Here is an 18,783-nt window from a genome sequence, read left to right as displayed (position 1 = left end):
ACTCTTTATTTACATGGTCTCATTCATACTTGTTCATAAAATGAACTCTAGCTATGTACAAAAACTATTCTGGTTCAATCACATTAAATATGTTACACCTGTAAAAAAAACATCTCACAGAAGTGGATGTGTAATCAGTCAGGTAGAGTAGTTAACACCATCAAGGAAATATGTGTGTTTGGTCATTTACAACACTTGACATTGTTTACATTGGAGTGGTTCATTCAAGGAGCTAATATTTGAGGATCCCTGACACACATATTAGTGTTTTCTGCAGGTCGATAATTTATTTGTGGTGGGAACATCCCTCTAAGAGTCACCTGATAAACACTCATGATACAATATGATGATTAAGAAAGGATCTTTTTCAAATAATTGCACATATAAATGGACCTGTCTTGCAGACACAAATACATTTCCCACATACATTTTTAAAGTAAAAAAATATATTTTAAAAAAAAAAATGTTTTATGGCCGGGGCTATCCAAATAATATATGACAATACAGTGTTTAGCCTCTGATAGTTATGATAACACTGGATCCCAAAAATAGAAGGGAGCTCAAGATGTCAGAGGTATCAGACGTGTGAATACTGACTATAAATACACCCACGTTGTGTTTAAAAGCTGCTGCTCATTTTAAATACAACACCTATCGCGCCATATCTGCAATTCGGTTCCTTCCTGAAGGCTTTAGGAGCCAATCAGGATTGAGAATCCCTTCCAGAGGGAATGGCCCCGCCATATCAGTGACAAAATATTTACATTTTATTGATTTGTTGTGGAAGACGTGCATTGGTTCAAGAATATAGATTGTCAGACAGACATCGTGGCCCGTGTGTTCACGACAGCACCTCTCACGTATGAGTTTCCCCTTACAGTCAACCTTTCACTCCCGCTATACTCTCTCACACAGGCTATAAATACAGACTCCTATTAGTCCAGTGTTACATTCTCCCACTCTACCCCCGCCCCTTCTCTGTCTCTCACTCACACAGAGCGAGGGAGCTGCAATGACGTAGCCTCTTGCTGGCCATCTCATTAGACTATATCATAAAAAGCCTGTTGCCACAGCAACGGCTCCCTGTATTTCCATGGCAACCAGCCGCCATGTCAAGGTGGTGCATTCTCCCCCACTGAAGGGGGAGGAGGCAATGACGACCAGTAGTGAGCAATGGAGCAGCCTAAGAGGAGGAGGAGGAGGAAGATGGGGAGAGTTGGAACAGTCTGACCCCTGCTGGTTACATCCGAGTGCTGTGAGACACATGCTGAAAAAAATGAGGTACATTTAGGGAACATTTCAGAATGTATTACAGCAACGACAAGTGATAAGTGAAGCTGAGTGATTAATATTCAGAGTGCTGAACTCACAAGTACAAAGTCGGTCTGCCCCAGTTTCTTGAGAATGTGAAGCACTGCATCATGAACCGTGACAAACAGCCTGCTCTTTTGGATGGACTCTGAGAAGAAACCTGCGGTTTCCAGCTGCTCCACGACACACGCTAATATTTGGACAAACAGAAAAGCATGACAATGAGGGACCTTATGAGATGTTCTGTCCAAAGCTTTATATTAGGGCTGTCAAAGTTAACACGATAATAATGCGTTGACGCAAAAACACCACTAATTTCTTCAATGCATTAACGCAACTTCCGTTTATTAGGTTGTAGCGGGCTCTGTATTAAAGAGTGAAGATACTGGTATCATATGAAACTAGAAAAACCAAAGGAATCCATTTGTACCAACCATGTCATACTGGCTTGTTGCGAAGGAGGCTAAATAACGCTGCAAACTTATGCAAAACTTTGGCGCAGAAAAACTGTCATGGCCACTTTCAAAGGGGTCCCTTGACCTCTGACCTCAAGATATGTGAATGAAAATGGGTTCTATGGGTACCCACGAGTCTCCCCTTTACAGACATGCCCACTTTATGATAATCACATGCAGTTTGGGGCAAGTCACAGTCAAGTCAGCACACTGACACACTGACAGCTGTTGTTGCCTGTTGGGCTGCAGTTTACCATGTTAGGATTTGAGCATATATTATTTTATGCTAGATGCAGTACCTGTGAGGGTATTCATGATGTTTATCTCATATATAAAGTCATCGTTTTGTGTTGTTAATTGATTTCCAATAATAAATATATACATATAATTGCATAAAGCAGCATATTTGCCCACTCCAATGTTGATAAGAGTATTAAATACTTAACAAATCTCCATTTAAGGTACATTTTGAATAGGTAAAAATATTAATTTAATTTGTGATTAATCACGATTAACTATGGACAATCATGCGATTAATCGTGATTAATCCCGACTTTATATATTAGGAGACTTTAAAGAGTTATCTGCTTTTCCACAATCACTGAAGTATTGGACCCAAACTGATATTATGATTGGATGGCAAATCATTCTCAGAAACTGGAAGACGCCTGGAGAGCCCCCTTTTCAGGACTGGGTGACTGAAATAGGAAAAGTAGATACTGTATGACAGAATGTCATATAGACTGCAGGACAGGGCAGAAAAATATGCTGTAATCAGTGCAACGATGAGGTGGAAGCAGACTGTTTTTAAGCTTGTCTTTTGATTTTATTATTATTTTATTTCATTTTATTTATGTATTTCTTTTTCTTAAAAATTGTTTTTATTTTTAGTGGGTTTTTTTCAGAATTGTTTTTGTTTTCTTGCCAATAGCTTTATATGCAAGCCACTCTATAGGCAGGCAGACCCCTCTTGCAAGTCATAAAAAAATGAACGCATGGGACGGAAAGCATTTTGTGATTCTAGAAATAAATATTTATGTGTGACTGATGTGTCCGACGGTGAACAATATGGCGCCACTGAGGCTGAAACCTTGACGCATTCATTATCTAACGCTTCAGTGCCTTGACTCCACATTAAGGACATTAAGTTTGTCTCTGTTTCGTCTGGTGTGCAACTCACCTTGGCAGCCTGCTAGATAAATGTCCACATCAATCTCTCCAAAGTCCCTGAATATCTGGGAGTAAAAGACAGAAATCACTTTGTTTTTATCTTCTATTCATTCTTTGAAAAAAAAAAAGGTAGATGAACATGCCCTCTGAGGTAACTTATTTAAACATCTGATGGTTAAATTAATGAACACAGACAGATCTTGGCAGACACGTACATTTTTCAAGGTCTTCACAGCGACCGTGTCCACAAAGCTGGTTGACGAAAGGTCCAAGATGATGCTGTGCGTGCCTGACACGCACGGCATTCCCTTCTCCTCATCATCGTAGTGCGATCTGTGGCTGATGCTGTCATCACCGTGGCAACCAGTGTCTGAATATGAGTCGCACATGGTCGTGTCATGTTGGTAAGCCCAGTTTACTTGTCCTTTACTAAGGTCATTTGTAGAGGTCTTTTCCAGGCGTAAGGTTACAACGTTCCCCTGACTCTGTCCCTTCAGGCCTGCAGAGATGTTGCTCTCGTTCATCTTTGGTAATGTGCTGTTGGACATGTGGCTGCCTGCTTTTCTCTGCCAAAAGGTTGAAAACGTGGAAATAACTATTAGTGACTTATCAGTTCTTATCAAATCCATAATTTGTGTAACCCAGAGGTATCTCTAGATGCGTCATTTAGGATATCATACTTGTTTCTTTGCCTCCTTTTTAGCTTTCTTTTTCTCTTTCTCTAGTTCACGCTTCAGCTTCGCGTCTCGTCTTTTCTTTACCGTCAGCAGCTTCCCAATTTCAATTCCACTCTGCACAAAAAAGCCGAGCATCACATTAAAGAGAGAAAAGGGAAAGTGAGAGCAATTAAGGGTGCTGTAAACACCGGACAGGGATTACATCTTGTAATCAAATGCGCGCAAACACACATCCACATTTATTTACACACACCTTCTCTTGCAGGGCCTCCAAGTACATCTCAGCATTTGTGTAGTAGATAGTTGCAGATGAGCGGAAGATTTTAATTCCTGGAATCTCTTTAGCCTGTAGGGACACATCATGAAGCGGAAGAGTTGAGAAACTCACACCCTGTTCTGCTTTCATTTGCACTTTGTACCTCCCCCAGGTATTGTTTGACTAAATGGAGTTCTTCCACCACTTAATGACTGAAAGTTGGACCAACACTATCCACAGTGCTTCTGTAAAGACTCAGCTCACCCAAATTTCAGGGGGAAAAAAGCATATTTCTCATTTACCCTTAGTTTTATGTAATAATGCAGATAGTTTTGCTTTTTTTTTTGTCCATTTTTTAAGATATCTGACTCTGAGGTTTCTGTTGTACAATGGATGTGAATGGAATTTTGTTTTGTTTGTGGCAAAAATTATATTTAGACGAGACTACAGCCATGCTCCCAGCTCTGTGAGGCTGCACCTATAGGCACAGTGGTGCTTTGAGCTAAATGCTATGCTAACATGCAAATAAGCAAGTATAGGCCCATGTTCCAAATCACATACTTCTTCTTTTTACTTTTAGTACGTACTGCAGCTGCCCTTAAAAAGTGCGTACTGTTACATGCAATATGTCTTGAACTTTGACCCTCATTCATCTGCTGCGTAGAGGATTGTGGGTCAGAATAGCCAGAAAAGCATGCTGGCTTGCATACTGCAAAATACAACTGGATGTATTAGGTCATCCCGGTATTATTGGCATACAGTACTGGATCTTTTTCTGCTGAACTAAATAGTATGGTAGCATGGGTTTTGGCATAGATGGGCACAGACAATGTTTACCATGTTCACCATCTTAGCATGCTTTTTTAAATTTGCTAATTAGCACTTAACACAAAGTACAACTAAGATTGATGATTATGTCATTATTTTTGCAGGTATTTGGTCATAAACCAAAGTATTTGACAAAAATAATATAATTTTGACATGGTGGCGCTGTATGGAAAGTAAAGGGATCACCAAAGTTATTCGGCCTACAATTAATCCTAAGGTGAACACACAAAAATCAGTCATTAGGATTCATCCTGGAAATGTCTGTGCAAAATTGTGTAACAATCCACCGGGTAGATGTTGAGATATTTCTCAGGATAAGTGAAAACTTTGCTAGTTGGGCTGCAAAATATGTCAGGGCATCGCCAAAATCACGAGGTTACTATGCAGTTATTTACACCAAATTTCATGGCAGTCCATCAAATAGTTGTTGAGGTATTTCAGTCTGGACTAAAGTGGTGGATTGACTTACCGACATTGCCAGATCTAGAGCCGGGCTGCCTGCATGGCTAAAAAATTGACAGCAATATGGAATTACTTTCTACTGAAGAAATAGTCTGATGCAAATAGTGAACTCTGTAGATTATTGAACAGATATCTTAGAATCTGAAGTGTTAAATCCACAGCATCTAAAGTGGTAAGTGAGAACATATGTTCTTATAATTTGGGTGAACTGACCCTTTAACTTTCTGTGGATGAGTATACTGAGCATCTCTCATTTATCTCTAAAAGACTCTTACCTCCTTGTAGGTGTCTGTGTCCAAATACATTTCAGTGCCTGACACGAGGCCCAAGATAGAGTAGCGCGGCCTGAGAAGTATTAAAATGACATTATTATCAAAATCTCTCCTTGTGTTTACATCAATAATTAATCATAAGTGGTGTGTGTAGTTACAGTTGTGTCCTGAAGATGACAGTGAGCATGGAAAAGCCAATGGAGACAGCCAGACCCAGGTCCAGGTTGAGTAGGAGGGTGCTGACGAATGTTACCAGCCACACCAGCTAGAGGGCAGCATGAACACTGACAGTCAAAGAGCTGTAAGGTTCACACAATGTTTAACTGAGCAAAATGAGTCTTGAAGTGGATAGAGTCGTACCAGATCAACTTTGTCGGTCTTCCACAGCAAACGCACGTCCGTCAACTGCATAAACATTCCTTTCAAATTCACAAACACTATTGTGGATAAGACAGCCTGAAGGAGCACAAACAGAGAGGTATATACACAGATTACTAAAAAATGTCTGCAGAGAGAGATACTGATCATTAGAGAGAGAGAGAGTGTTACCTTGGGGAGATCTGCAAAGAGAGAGCCGATTTTCAAAACTGTGATGAGCACGATGACGGACGAAATCACTCCTGCAACCTGACAAAACACACACACACACACACACTTATTGTACAATAAATGGCCTCAAGTTGAACATAAGAATTAAATGTAATCATAGGTATTTGTGCTCATATGTCCATATGTGTGTGTTTACTTGTGTCTTGCCCCCTGTGCTCTCCTGGACGAGGCTGCGAGACAAGGAGGAAGTCACAGAGTAACACTGAAAAAAGCCGCCAATCGTGTTGCTAAGACCCAAAGCAACCAGCTCCTGGATAAAAAACAAACAGCAACATTTCAGTTTAAAGTAAAGATATTTAAGCTGAGGAACAGATGACTTTTGATATCGGTACTGAAATTTTACGCTATTAATGTCATGGCCTTTATTCCACTTCTATATGTAGGTCTTTAACCTTCGAGTCTATAATATATTGTGTACTATTCATTAGCTTTATGGTCAAGTCAATACATCACTGTCAGGCTGAGGGCAGTGTCAAGCATATTTAAGACACTTCATTGCATAAAGCTTGTTGAACATTAATGATTTAGCAGGCCAGCTCTTAGAGGTGGTGAGTGCTCCCAGCCTGCGTCTCTCTCGAAAGACTGCAGTCACATGCCTCCGCAAGTGTGTGAATAATTCTGTGTGCTGTTAAGAATAAGAGATTAAAAAACACTTGTCAACACGTGCAGAGCTGTGGAGAAGGCACACAGGTTGTTAGAGGTTCTTCCTTTGTGTGTATCTATTTCAAAGCACATACGTTTTCCAATAAAATGATGACACGACCTGATGTACTAGTAAAGGGAAGGCAGAGCTTTTCAACCCGTGGTCTGGAATAAAGAATGAATAATGAGAGGAGAATGAATAAGCAAAAGAGAACATCTCCATGACAGATAGAGTGATACTTACTTAAAATTAATTTACTGTACCTGCAACTATGCATGTTACACATATGTATGTGTTCGACTGTAGTGTGGGGTGAATCCTGGGTAGATTTGTGACATGATGTTAAGCACTGTGAGATGTTTATTACATTTAGAATTGGACTTGTATAATTACTGGCTTAAATGAATCTTTGGCCATCAAATTCATTCATGTAATTACTATATTCCTCAGAAATCTATGTTGCACAAAATTACTTGTAGATGGGGACTATCAAGTAAAAAGAAAAACCTCTTTTCATAAATTGCACAAATATGCAGTATGAATAGCCTTTGCTATGCGCCTGGCTAGAAGACTTATACTACTTAAATGGAAAGAAAAATTTCCTCCGACTTTGAATCTATGGATTAGAGATATTATGCATCATTTGACACTAGAAAACAATTGTTACGCTACAAGAGGCTGTGCCCTCAGCTTTTACATCATTTGGCAACCAGTTCTGGATCAGGTAGAAAAGATGTACGCCTCAGACCTTTCATATGTATAGATATACAGTAACCCCCCTCCAGCCCTTTTGTTTTTTTATTTTTTATCTCCTACCCATTTGTTTTCCTTGTGTGTTTATAAATCGTTTATCATACTGACCATTGAATTTATGTTTTTATATGTCATATTGCAAAATTGTAATGGTGCAACGGGTTGGAGTTATTTGTGGGATGGGATTTTGTTAAAATGTATCAAACTTGATTTGAAATTGTATTTTTTATAATATAAAAAACTAATAAAAATACTTTGGTAAAAAACAAAAAACAAAATATGCTATATGAAATATGGAAAATCATCTTTCAAATGTAAAATTGCAATTTATAAAAACGATAGTCAAATAAATAATCTGTTCTTTAACGCTTCAGAAACGAGAGACAGTAACAATTGTGTTGAGTTAGGGATTAATATGACGTAAAACTGTAGGAATGAATTGCTTTTGATGTCATACCAATAAAATACCTGAATTTCTTTTCTTGTTAAAATAAACACCAGAAACATGTACAGACACAAACACAGGTATGTGAAGTTATTCACTAACTTGATCCAGGACAATCTGAATCATTTTTCCACTGATGTGACAGTCATAAGAGTAAAGTCTATTTATTATTAAGCCAAAGTTTGACTCTTCTCTGTTAGCTGTGAGTCAGACAGGAACAGGGACTCCAAGTATAACTCTGTAATAGTATAACAGCTGTTTGTAAGTGTGTGTGTGTGTGTACTCCTCACCTGGTTGCTATCCACCTTGTAGCCATGTTTGAGGGCAAATGTTTTGCCCAGAGAAATGTTGATGGCATAGCCCACAATGGCCACTGCAAAAGCATCGCCTATCACCTTTGAGAACAATGTGGCATCTGGAACTTGAGGGGCCTTGAGCCTGGAGCAGAAGGAGAAGATGAATGGTTCTGGTTTTTATCACGTTTATCTTGTACAGCACACATACTGCTGGCACACAAGCAGCTCCATAAGCTCAGGACATTAAGACGCCTAACATTTCCCCAGAGGTTGTTAAAAACTCTTGACATTAAAGGAACAGTGTGTAGGATCTGGCTGTTTCTAGCGCTGAGGTTGCAACCAACTGAAGCCTCTCCTGTGTGCCAAGCGTGTAGCAGAACTACGGTGGCCGACGCAAAAACGTGAATGTCCCTCTCTAGAGCCAGTTGTTGTAGCATAAGTCATTTAGAGCAGAGCCAGTGCGTAGAGTGTGTGTATATGTGGGAAGTGAGTGGTGAAGCAGGAGAGAGAGAGCGGTCCGGCCCCAAGCCGTTCTGGGCTATTGTAGAAACATGGCAATGCAACATGGCGATGCAACATGGCCAATACCATGAAGAGTACGCGCTTTATGTAGGTATAAACGGCTCATTCTAAGGTAATGAAAACACCATTCTTATTATCAGGTGATTATACACTAAAGAAAACACACTTATTAATATTATATTCCATTTCTGACCAATAAATCCCCCTAGTTATTACACACTGTTCCTTTAAAAGAAATTTAACTTGTGATTATTGATAAATTATATCGATTGACATTGTCTGGCTTGACTTACAATCATGTACATGTTATTCAACATACTTGGAAACACATTTTTTCTCACTTATTCAATACTATAGAAACTTTCATTTTTACCGGAAATGACCAAAAATCATAATCCCATTAATATCAAAAGCTGTTGGCAAACACAAGAAGAAGCTCAGAGTAGCGTGTGCATAGGCTACAGTATATTACAATAATCTCTTGTTATATCCTCTGTTTACACATCCCTGTTTTAAGCCTTTTGGGGAAACTTTGCTCACTGATGGACTTTTACACCGCAGGAGCTTTTTAGAAACTCATTCACACAAAAACACACACTGTGACCCTGTTTGTCTCTTTGCAGCCTGCGTTGCTTTGTCTTATCAACAGCTCCACATATCTCCACAGCCACAAAATGTGGTACTTTTGTGCCTGTGATCTTGTGAACAACCTTGCACTAACAGCTGTCCTGAATTTCACCTCTCTCCCCTCTCCCTCTCTCCCTCTCTTATTCCACACAAACAAACATACAAATATTAACTTACCCACTGGGAATCTCTCCAACCACATCAATGCTGTGTTTACTTGTAAGCCCGCCGAAGTGGGTGATGATTGTTGCTGCTATGATCTGTTGAAAAAAGGCACAAGTAATGCTTCCGTTTTTAAGGTTAACCATTACTTCCCTTTTGGCAAGTGTAAAACAAGGTCATCATCAGTGTCTCAGTCCAGTATGATCACTGTGGTCAAGATGCCCCCTGCTGGATTGTTGAATGAACACACTTGCTGTGTAAATGAAAAAGAAAAGCAAAGAAAACAGCAAAGCGGAGGACTTACCACTATGATTTCTATCGGGATGGGCAGAGGCAGCTTCTGTCTGTAGCAGGCATTGATTTCTTTGACCACAATGAGAACAGAGAGCGCAACCAGACTGACCACCAGCTCCGGCACTTTGGTCTCAGGCAGCAGCCGGCAAATATCCACCAGAGTCTGAGAGGAAAAGAGTGATGGAACAGAGGGAGAAAGTTTGAAATCAGGATAATCCACATATAGTGTAGAAAGCAGCAAAGTGGGAACAGGGTTAATGGTGGTCTTCCTACTGGCTTTGCCACCTTGCTGCCCCAAAGTAGAGGAAGGGGTGGACACAATTGTGGAAATACCAATACAATACTCCCCTGCAGTGAATCTAAAGTTAATACTTTAGATGCTTTTTCGTTAATTAGTCTCTCCAATTTGTAGTGTTATGGGTTGCTGAAGATGCTTGTCAGATGTCCCCACGAAAAGGACCACCCGATTACACCTCAAGCAGAGAGAACAATTTATTATAGCTTAGCATAGTTTAGCACAAGTCGGGATTCAGGGGGAAACGGCTAGCCTGGTTCAGCTCTAAGGTAATAAAATGTGTCTACCAGCACCTCTAAAGCTCACTAATTAATACATTATATCCAACACGTTCTCATCCCAACTCGTCATATACTGACGCTTTGTCAGACCCCTCTGCGTCACTTTTCGGTCGCAGTGAAAACATACTTAATGTTGTTAATGAAACAAAAACGCTTGCTTAGGTTCAGGCAATAAAACCGCTTAGTTAGGTTTAGGGAAAAAAAAGAACATGTTTGGGCTTAAATGTACTATGTTTGTACAAAATGACACTGAACATTGTGAACACGGGAAATGAACGAACAGCGGATTGTAACGTGACGCGTGACGGACACGAACAGCGGTCTCCTGGATGAAAGCCTTGTGTTTGTTGGACCCATCCACCTCCACTCCCAACCGCCCTGTGTGACTCTTTCGCTCTTTAAATTACGTCGCCACAGCACTTTCCCTGAGCATTTAATATTGACTTAAATGGGTTTAACGCCGACGGCCGCGACAAAGCGTCGGTATTTGATGTCCTGGGAATGAGAACAGGCTGTTATATCTCATTCGTTTACTCTGTAGAAAAACTATTTCTTCGTTATAGGAGCAGTAACTTCTTGTTTCCACTGGTTGCCTGGCAACTGGTCCTTGTCGGTATATACGTAACCATCTGTCAAACAGCAAATAGTCCTTTTTATACTTTTTTTGTGCTGATGAAACAAACACGATATATAGTGCTAGTTAATGAGCTTTAGAGGTGCTGGTAGGTAGATATTATACCTCTGGACAGAGCCAGGCTAGCTGTTTCCCCATGTTTCCAGTCTTTCTGCTAAGCTGAGCTAACCAGCTGCTGGGTCAAGCTTCATATTTAACAGACAGACACAGGAGTTGTAGGCTATTTGTCATTCTCAAAATGACAGACTATTACATAAGGATATTCGAGAACAAGTATCTCAAAGTCAAGCTGTAAAAGTCATAGTTAGTCAGGCTAGTTGCTGGGCTAAATCAGTCCAAACAAAAACAAAACATTATGAGCTTCACCAAACGTGTATTTACTACAGAGCTAGAATAATGTATTCTGAACTTTGCCCACCACAGTCAGTCTATCAATCAATCAATCTCTCTTTATTATACATATGTGAATTGTGTAATGCATGACATAAACTCACATAAATAAGGGAAAGAGGACCGGTGAAGCGAGCCGGCGAGACGCCGAACAGGTACTTGAGCTGGGACACACATACATGGCATGCTGATCCTGTGGTGTAGCCTCGAACCAGTGGCTCAGACAGGTAGGTGACCACAAAACCAAACCTCACCACACCCAACAGGATCTGGAAGGAGAAAGAGATAGTTATTAAAAAATAGTGAAATATGGCTTAAAAGGGTTGTTCAGTACCTCTTCAATTTGGTCAAAATGGACACACAAAAGTACCTGAAAGAGTCCTGTCAAGACCGTGAGGGAACATGCTATCTGTACTCTGTATGCGTCCCGTGCATCGAGGTCCACACCTCCTGTCACATTAGTGCCATTTACAATAAAGTGACTGTCTGGTGCGAGCCTCTCCGTCACACTCCCGATCATGATGCTGATCACAGCAAACGTACCTGAACATACAAAATACAAACATGTTTTTTCATGGTCTTTCAGTCATCTTTAGTCACTGCCACTTTCATACACACTTTCTCACTCACCTATGGAGATGTGTCTGGAAGTACCAAAGATGAAGTAGACCAGCACCGGGTAGAGGGAGGTGTAAAGGCCAAACACTGGGCGTAAGGAGGCCAGAAGGGCATATGCCATACCTGGTAAAAAGAAATATACAAAGTTCAAAACAAATTCAAAAATAGTTACTGTTTAAAATATTTGAAGAATAGTCCGACTGGAGAGACTGAGAGAGTTATTTGAGACGATTATACCACTCTCTTTCTGTGTAGTTAATTTTCTCAAATAACTCTCTTGGCAAGAAAGATATTAAGTGCATTTCCCAAAATGTCAAAATATTTAGGGTCCATAAACTCAATTCTGTGACAGTTCTCTGGCTCAGATTTTTTGATGATTGATTTGACTTCTATGGACCTTTTATTAAAGATTTTACCCCCAGATCCCTTCCAATAAATCCTGATATTTTTTGCACAGAAGGCCAAATCCAAGATGACTGCTGGCACCATCTTGAAAAATGGAGACACTTTTTTGTGTAAGTCGACCAAGGGGATTCTGATTCTGACATAAGTTTGACGTTATGACGTCATTTTGACCCAGAAATCCAGTATGGCCGCCACCCAGTAGAGTGAAACTTAACTTTTGAACGGAAAGATGTTTTTCATTGTCTATAAAAGACACCTTCTAAAGCACATTTTACTTTTAATCTATATTTGATCATTTAATCTGGTAGATCATGACATTACATTAGTAGATGACGACCAGGTCTGGGTAGAATAAAGGCCCAGAACCACCAAACCGATATCAAAGAACTAGCAGCGGCAAAGGCCGACCGTTGCGTCGCCTCACATCGCCTTGTCTTGGCCAAAAAGCTGCACTCGAACACACCACAAAGACTACTACAAACAGCCAACAACCACAGACGTCCTGCGCCTGCATGAGATGAAACAACTCTTCCTACCGGCAGGTAGCGGTAGTCTGTATTCGTCATTTAAAAGTGGAAAACGGAAGACCGAGGACGGCAGATATAAGTCGTTGTTATGATACGTACATGAAACGAAGCAGTGTTTGCCGACCATTTTCACACCACTCTCACTCACCACTTAGCTTCATTCCAGATGACCATGTCGCTGTGAAAATATCTGTGTGTCTGAATGATCAGATGAGATGAAGATAAAAAATGAGAGGAGACCTCTGTGTTGACTTGCTTTTTTCACTTCCGATTCTCTTCTCGTGCACTGATTCATTTAAGATGAACAACCAATCAGAGTGATTTCTCTCACTGAAGGGCTCTGCCGCCGATTCAACATGCTGATTCGGCCGAAAAGCCCCCGATACGGGCCGACTAGAGCCGACGGTGCGGGACACACTGCAAAAACTAGGCCGACAGACGCTCACCGATGGACCCAGACTTGCCTTGGTGTGTCAGGCCCCTAAGACCAGAACTGGGTAGAAGAAGAGTATTCTTCACACTATCAGAAACTACTTGGCACCTGCATGGTGGATTTGTTTTAGTACAATAATGTTCACGTCCTGAAAATCTATTTTGAGTTATTACTATTTTATATTTATTATTTATTTTATTTAAGTGAACTTAATAACCTAAAAATACTAAAGTGTCATGAGTATGTGACACATGGCCTGTGGATTATATCCTAACCAGAAAAGTGTTGTGTTTCTTTAACACTGGATCTCGTCCAAACTGACACAGAGAGAGAGATTTCCTTTTACATGAGGAGTGGAATGAGGTGTGTCATCTGTCTAAATTCTTGTCTGCGGTACAGGCTGTCCCAACACAAACAAAAACACTCTAATAGAACTAGACAGACCTCATTCCACTCCTCAGGCACAAGGAAAGATCTGGTCCTATTCTACCCAGATATGGTCATCTTCTATTATATAATGTCATGATCTACCAGAATAAATAATCAAATATAGTTTAAAAAGTAAAATCTACTTTACATGTATTTTATAGACAATTTTTACTGACAAATATCTTTCCGTTCAAAAGTTACATTTTCACTCTACTGAAGAATTGGAATCCTCGTGGTCGCCCCCAGGAAGTGCGCCGGGCTTTGAGGCAAATTTTCTTAGTGGCCAACTTCCATGTCCGTCACGTGATGCCATTGGGCCCAAAAATACTTTTCCCATAGACTTACATTGGGAAAGAGACGTCTGTAAATTAGCGGATCATTTTTCTTTGAGGTGAATCAACTTCCCAGTATGAACACTAATAGTCCTTATTTAAATCATTAGGTCCTGGAGCGAAGGCTGGGAGGCGGAGTTAAAGGAAACGCTATTGTGCCTGCACCATGGGCCCAATGGATGCAGAAGATTGCCAGAAGATCCGGGTACTTTATCACTTGGCAGTCAAGACATTTTGGCTTCATGCACCACTGAGCAACTTGAATGAACGGGAGCCCGTCTACAATGCTGTATTCAGTCCTCTTGATACATCCATGGTTGACTTACACAAAAAGTAACTTCATACATAGGTGCTCTGGTTCAAAAGTTAATTTTTCAAGATGCTGCCAGTGGCCGTCTTGGATTTGGCGCTCTGGCAAAAAAAATCCCAGGATTTTTGGGAGGGACCTGGGGGCTAAATTCTTATTAAAGGGACCATAGAAGACAAATCAATCATCAACACATCTTAGCCAGAGAATGGACCCTACTAATTCCTTCAAGGTGACAAGTTTTGGAGCTCCCTCCGCTGTACACATTCATACATGTGTTACAAACCCTGCGGCAGATGCATGATGCCCACACTGCAGCCAGAGATCAGGTCCCCTATGGCGTTTTCTCTGATGGAGTATTGAGGCAGCCAGCTGAGAACAGGGACCCAGCTCAGCACAAACTGCTTCAACTTGGGCACCGAACACCTGCAACAGTCATCCAACAAATTCAGTAAACAACATTCATATAACAAAGCACACAATTTCACTTTCAAACTTTTCACAGGGGAGGGTGTGTGTCTGCCTGTACAGTCACCTAAAATATGTGTATATATCGGTTCATGTGCAAAGTGAAGAAAATAATACATTCGGATGTGATTATATTTTAATTATGTTTGCTGAAGAGTGATTAACTCCTGCAAAACATATCAACACATTTTTTTCCAGGCAAATATCTTAAATGAGACTTGCGAATTGTAACACCTGCTACAGTTTTTAATCAGCTGGCCCTGTACAACACACAGTGTCCACACCAACATGTCCATGTGCTATTTCTTGTAACAGATAGTGTAGTTGTGGGCTGATTGACTATGTTAAACAAATATGATATCTATTTTTCCTAGAACAGGTTTAGCAACTTATAACAACAAAAGAGTTTTGTCCTCTTGAACTGGAAATATTTTTTAACATAAAATATGTCCTGTGTTATTGTGATTGCTTAATATTATGTAATATATATTGTACGAGTATTACATGATGTGCCACAGCTCATCATAAATGTTTCCATAACAAAAATAACTGCGAACTTTGCTCATCCCCCGTCATTAAATGACTCGGATAAAACGATCGGGGTAATCAACACGATTCTGTTTTGAGATAGCTAAACAACTGAACACATTCACAAGCACAAAACTCATTTATGACTCACACATGAGTCACTTTTAACAGGTTGAGTGAGCAGTAAAGCCACACATACAGACACATGCAATTGCAAGCATGCAAAAGCACGTCCACAAACTTTTTGTCAGTTTGTGTCCTCATTTGCATGTCACATCTCCCTTCCCGGCATCCTTTCCTCTCTATCTTTACCTCAGAGACTCTTTCACCCGATCCCCCACAGTGGGTTTAGTGGACCATGTCCCTTTCTTTGCCACTTCATCCAGACGCAGCTCATCCAGAACCATCCTCTGCACAAAATACTTCCCATCTGAACAGTCCCTCTCCTCCATGTCCATGTCTGTCAGAACAAATTCAGCAGTCCTCCTTCTTAAAGTCAGTGTCTTCCTTTGATGGTCTTCTTGAATGGAAAGGATAGGTAGAGTTGCACTTTAACTGTGGTTACAACACAAGCCAAACAGAGTGTGGTGAGAGTGAAGCCTCCTGGTTGTTCTATACTGATTGACAGTGTTCGTTTTTGGACTGTGGGTGTGACTCTTCCTTTCCTGTCCTTATAAGTGAACAACCACCAGCCCACATGTCTCTATTCTGCATACACACACCTGAGCTAATGTGTGTGTGATTGTGAATGTCACCCTATGGTGAATAATTTAGTGAAAACTCTGAGAGTCACTAGAAACACTGCAACTGACAAACATTACTTAAAGCATATAGGAAAACATTGTGTGATTTTTTTTTTTTTTTAGTTTTATGTTAAAAATTACTGTTTATATTATTGTTTTTCTTTAATAAATCAACTCACCAGGTGGTGGGACAGATAATATGCTGGTCAGTTTTATGTGTAGTCTATGGGTCAGATTGACTGAGACAGCTTATCTTTATGGCTGCCTAACAATTTCCTCCTTCAGGACATAAAGTAACAATATATTCATTGTCAGCAAGAACGTTTTGAGACATCGTGCTGCTGGCCTTGCCCAATATGCTTTATAGAATTTGGCAATCCAAAAAACAACTTTTTATTTCCAAAGATTCACATAAACCCAGATTAACTGAGGAAACCAGCAGATTTTGCTTAGTACATGTTTGAAATCTCTAAATCTTGTTTTCTGTGAGTAAACAAACCACTAAAATGTTTGTACAACCCTCTCCACTCATCATGAGTCAACAGACTCTCTATATGTAAAACATATAACGTAATTTTATCTCACACAGTACTAAATCAAATCAAATAAAAGTACTAATATATAAGAGTTACATAGTTAAAATGTGTGTGTACTTGTGTGTGTGTGTGTGTCTCTATGTTAGTCAGCCTGCTCTGATTGGCTAATGTGAATCACCTGTCTGTCTAGCAGCAATGAAACGTTACCATGGTGATGGCCACTGCTAAGTACACTCAGTCAGACAGTTTATAATAGGAGTTAACCAGAGACGTACATGTCATAAAAGTGCTTCTCAGGCAAAAACGTAGTGTCAAAAATGTGACCTCGGCGGCAGTTTCGAAAAGTAGTAACTTTTGCTCTGATCCCAAACATTTTGTGAAATTTAATATGGGCTCCTATTGGAGCGTAGCCTGGAGTTGCTCTCACTTCCAGGCATTTATCGCCAAATGTGTAAGTCCGACTGATTCCATAGCTACATGACTGCGACCAGCACAACATTTCCTACAATTTGATGAAAAAGGAAAAGTGAATATTCTGGGTTAGCGAGCAATTTGTTTGGAACATTTTCAAAAGATTTTAAAGCTTTCCTACACTCTAGCGGTGATGTCATGCACTCTAGCCTTTAACGACCCAAGCAATACACACCCATTATAAAATCTGAAACGGTATGAAAATTTCACAAAACGTAAACTGCGATTCCGTGAAAAACGTGCACGCTATCAAAATGGCCATTTGGCCCAATAAGGGCCAATAAAAGTCCCAAGTCTTGTGACCCGTATGGCGACTCTGTATGGCCCAAAAGAGGAGTGTTTTTGAGCACCATTCATTCCTACGGAGCAAAAAATCCCACTATCGCACGATTTTTCCACAAACCCCTGCACAAATCTCTTAGAAAAGTCATAGCACACCATTCCCGATCATTCCACACATTTGGATGTACTTTTTATACAGGTGCTGGCAACGCTGCGGGAGGAGTAGTGTGCCGAAAAACACACACGGAAAAAGCCGGAATAAGAAGATAAACAGGTTGGCTTCGCACAAGGCCGTGCCTTGTGCCTCTAGGCACACTGGAAATATGTATAAATGTCTCTCTCTTTACGTTCAATATTTATATAAAGGTGTCTGATATATCACTAACTTCAAAGCTTGTTAAATAAAGGTCAATTTACCTTCGAACCAGGTAACCTTATAATGCAAATTCATCAGTCACACTCCCGACAGGGCTCCTTCGAATCATCTGTTTGATGTCTATGTGGAGCTGGTTAACGTTTAATAAGGTCTTTGTCAAAACGACTTGATTTTGAGGTTTATCTTGTCGTTCAGTCTGTGTGAAAAAGGAGCAGTGTATACGCTCAAATGTGGACAGAGAGGTGATGAAGGTTTGAGACAAGAAGGATAAACTAACGCAGAAAAAGTGATACCACTGTGAGGAAGCAACAACTCCCTCAGTAACTGTTTGGTAAAGCCAAGTGGGGTTGATCACAGTTATCTTTGTTTTTCCTTATGTGGGTAGTTAAGGGGTTAATTGACTGACAGGGACTGAGTGGCTCCAAGTGTAATCAGGTGTGCTCTGATTTCCCAGGTTCTTACTGCAGGTGTCTCCAGTCTGAGCTGATGGCAGCATTCGCCTGATAAGCCAGTTTGAACTGGAAAGGCGGGCTGTTAGGTTATATGACCATGTGTGAAAGTAGAGTTTGAAAAAGAGAGTGGTAAAAAAGAGCAGCACCAGGCATGTGGTGAGCAGTGTAACTGAATGCAGAGGATGATTTTCCCTCCATGTGTTTTTTTCCTTTGTTTGATGGAATTTTTACAGACTGAAAATAAAAGTCTGCCTTATTTTTCAAGCATACTTACCTGCCAGTGTGATGATTTCTCTTCGTGACTTTTCACCTTGCTCTCCTGCACCTCACCTTGCAACAATTGGTGGCAGTGGTGGGATCTAATACGCCTGTGTCGAGTTGGTGTTGGAATGCTGACTAAATGAGAGGTGCAGTACGTGGAAGAGGTCGGCCGAAGAAATCCACCTTGGCAGAAATGGAGAGAAAGAATGCTGAAAGGACAGTGGAGTTTGAGC

The 18,783-nt window shown here is 40.5% G+C and overlaps 1 protein-coding gene across 1 annotated transcript; it reads right to left on the bottom strand.

The window, feature by feature from the left end:
• Positions 1–16,081, bottom strand: LOC119489374 (solute carrier family 26 member 6-like). The gene is made up of 19 exons (XM_037771689.1): positions 15,742–16,081; positions 14,720–14,859; positions 12,013–12,123; positions 11,753–11,925; positions 11,487–11,651; positions 9,793–9,945; positions 9,504–9,586; positions 8,172–8,319; positions 6,177–6,290; positions 5,981–6,058; positions 5,792–5,887; positions 5,590–5,696; positions 5,435–5,504; positions 3,867–3,959; positions 3,617–3,727; positions 3,152–3,502; positions 2,947–3,001; positions 1,371–1,501; positions 1–1,267 (listed from the first exon to the last, which is right to left on the bottom strand). The coding sequence occupies exons 1-19, from the start codon at positions 15,885–15,887 to the stop codon at positions 1,241–1,243; spliced, it is 2,352 nt and encodes a 783-aa protein (XP_037627617.1). The 5' UTR covers positions 15,888–16,081; the 3' UTR covers positions 1–1,240.
• Between the last annotated feature and the right edge of the window lie 2,702 nt (positions 16,082–18,783).

The sequence above is a fragment of the Sebastes umbrosus genome, chromosome 6 (assembly GCF_015220745.1).
Source record: "Sebastes umbrosus isolate fSebUmb1 chromosome 6, fSebUmb1.pri, whole genome shotgun sequence".
Classification (NCBI taxonomy): Eukaryota; Metazoa; Chordata; class Actinopteri; order Perciformes; family Sebastidae; genus Sebastes; species Sebastes umbrosus.
The sequence above is the reverse complement of the archived record's forward strand: the minus strand, read 5'-3'. Positions and strand labels throughout refer to the sequence as shown.

Excerpts from the sequence above, each read along its gene's own strand:
- LOC119489374 (XM_037771689.1), bottom strand. The coding sequence starts at position 15,887 with ATGGACATGGAGGAGAGGGACTGTTCAGATGGGAAGTATTTTGTGCAG. Across the intron at positions 9,946-11,486 it reads GTCCTCTTTCCCTTATTTAT|ACTCTGGTGGATATTTGCCG; the intron begins GTGAGTTTATGT and ends TTTTCCTCTCAG. Across the intron at positions 8,320-9,503 it reads GTTGGAGAGATTCCCAGTGG|GCTCAAGGCCCCTCAAGTTC; the intron begins GTAAGTTAATAT and ends CTTCTGCTCCAG.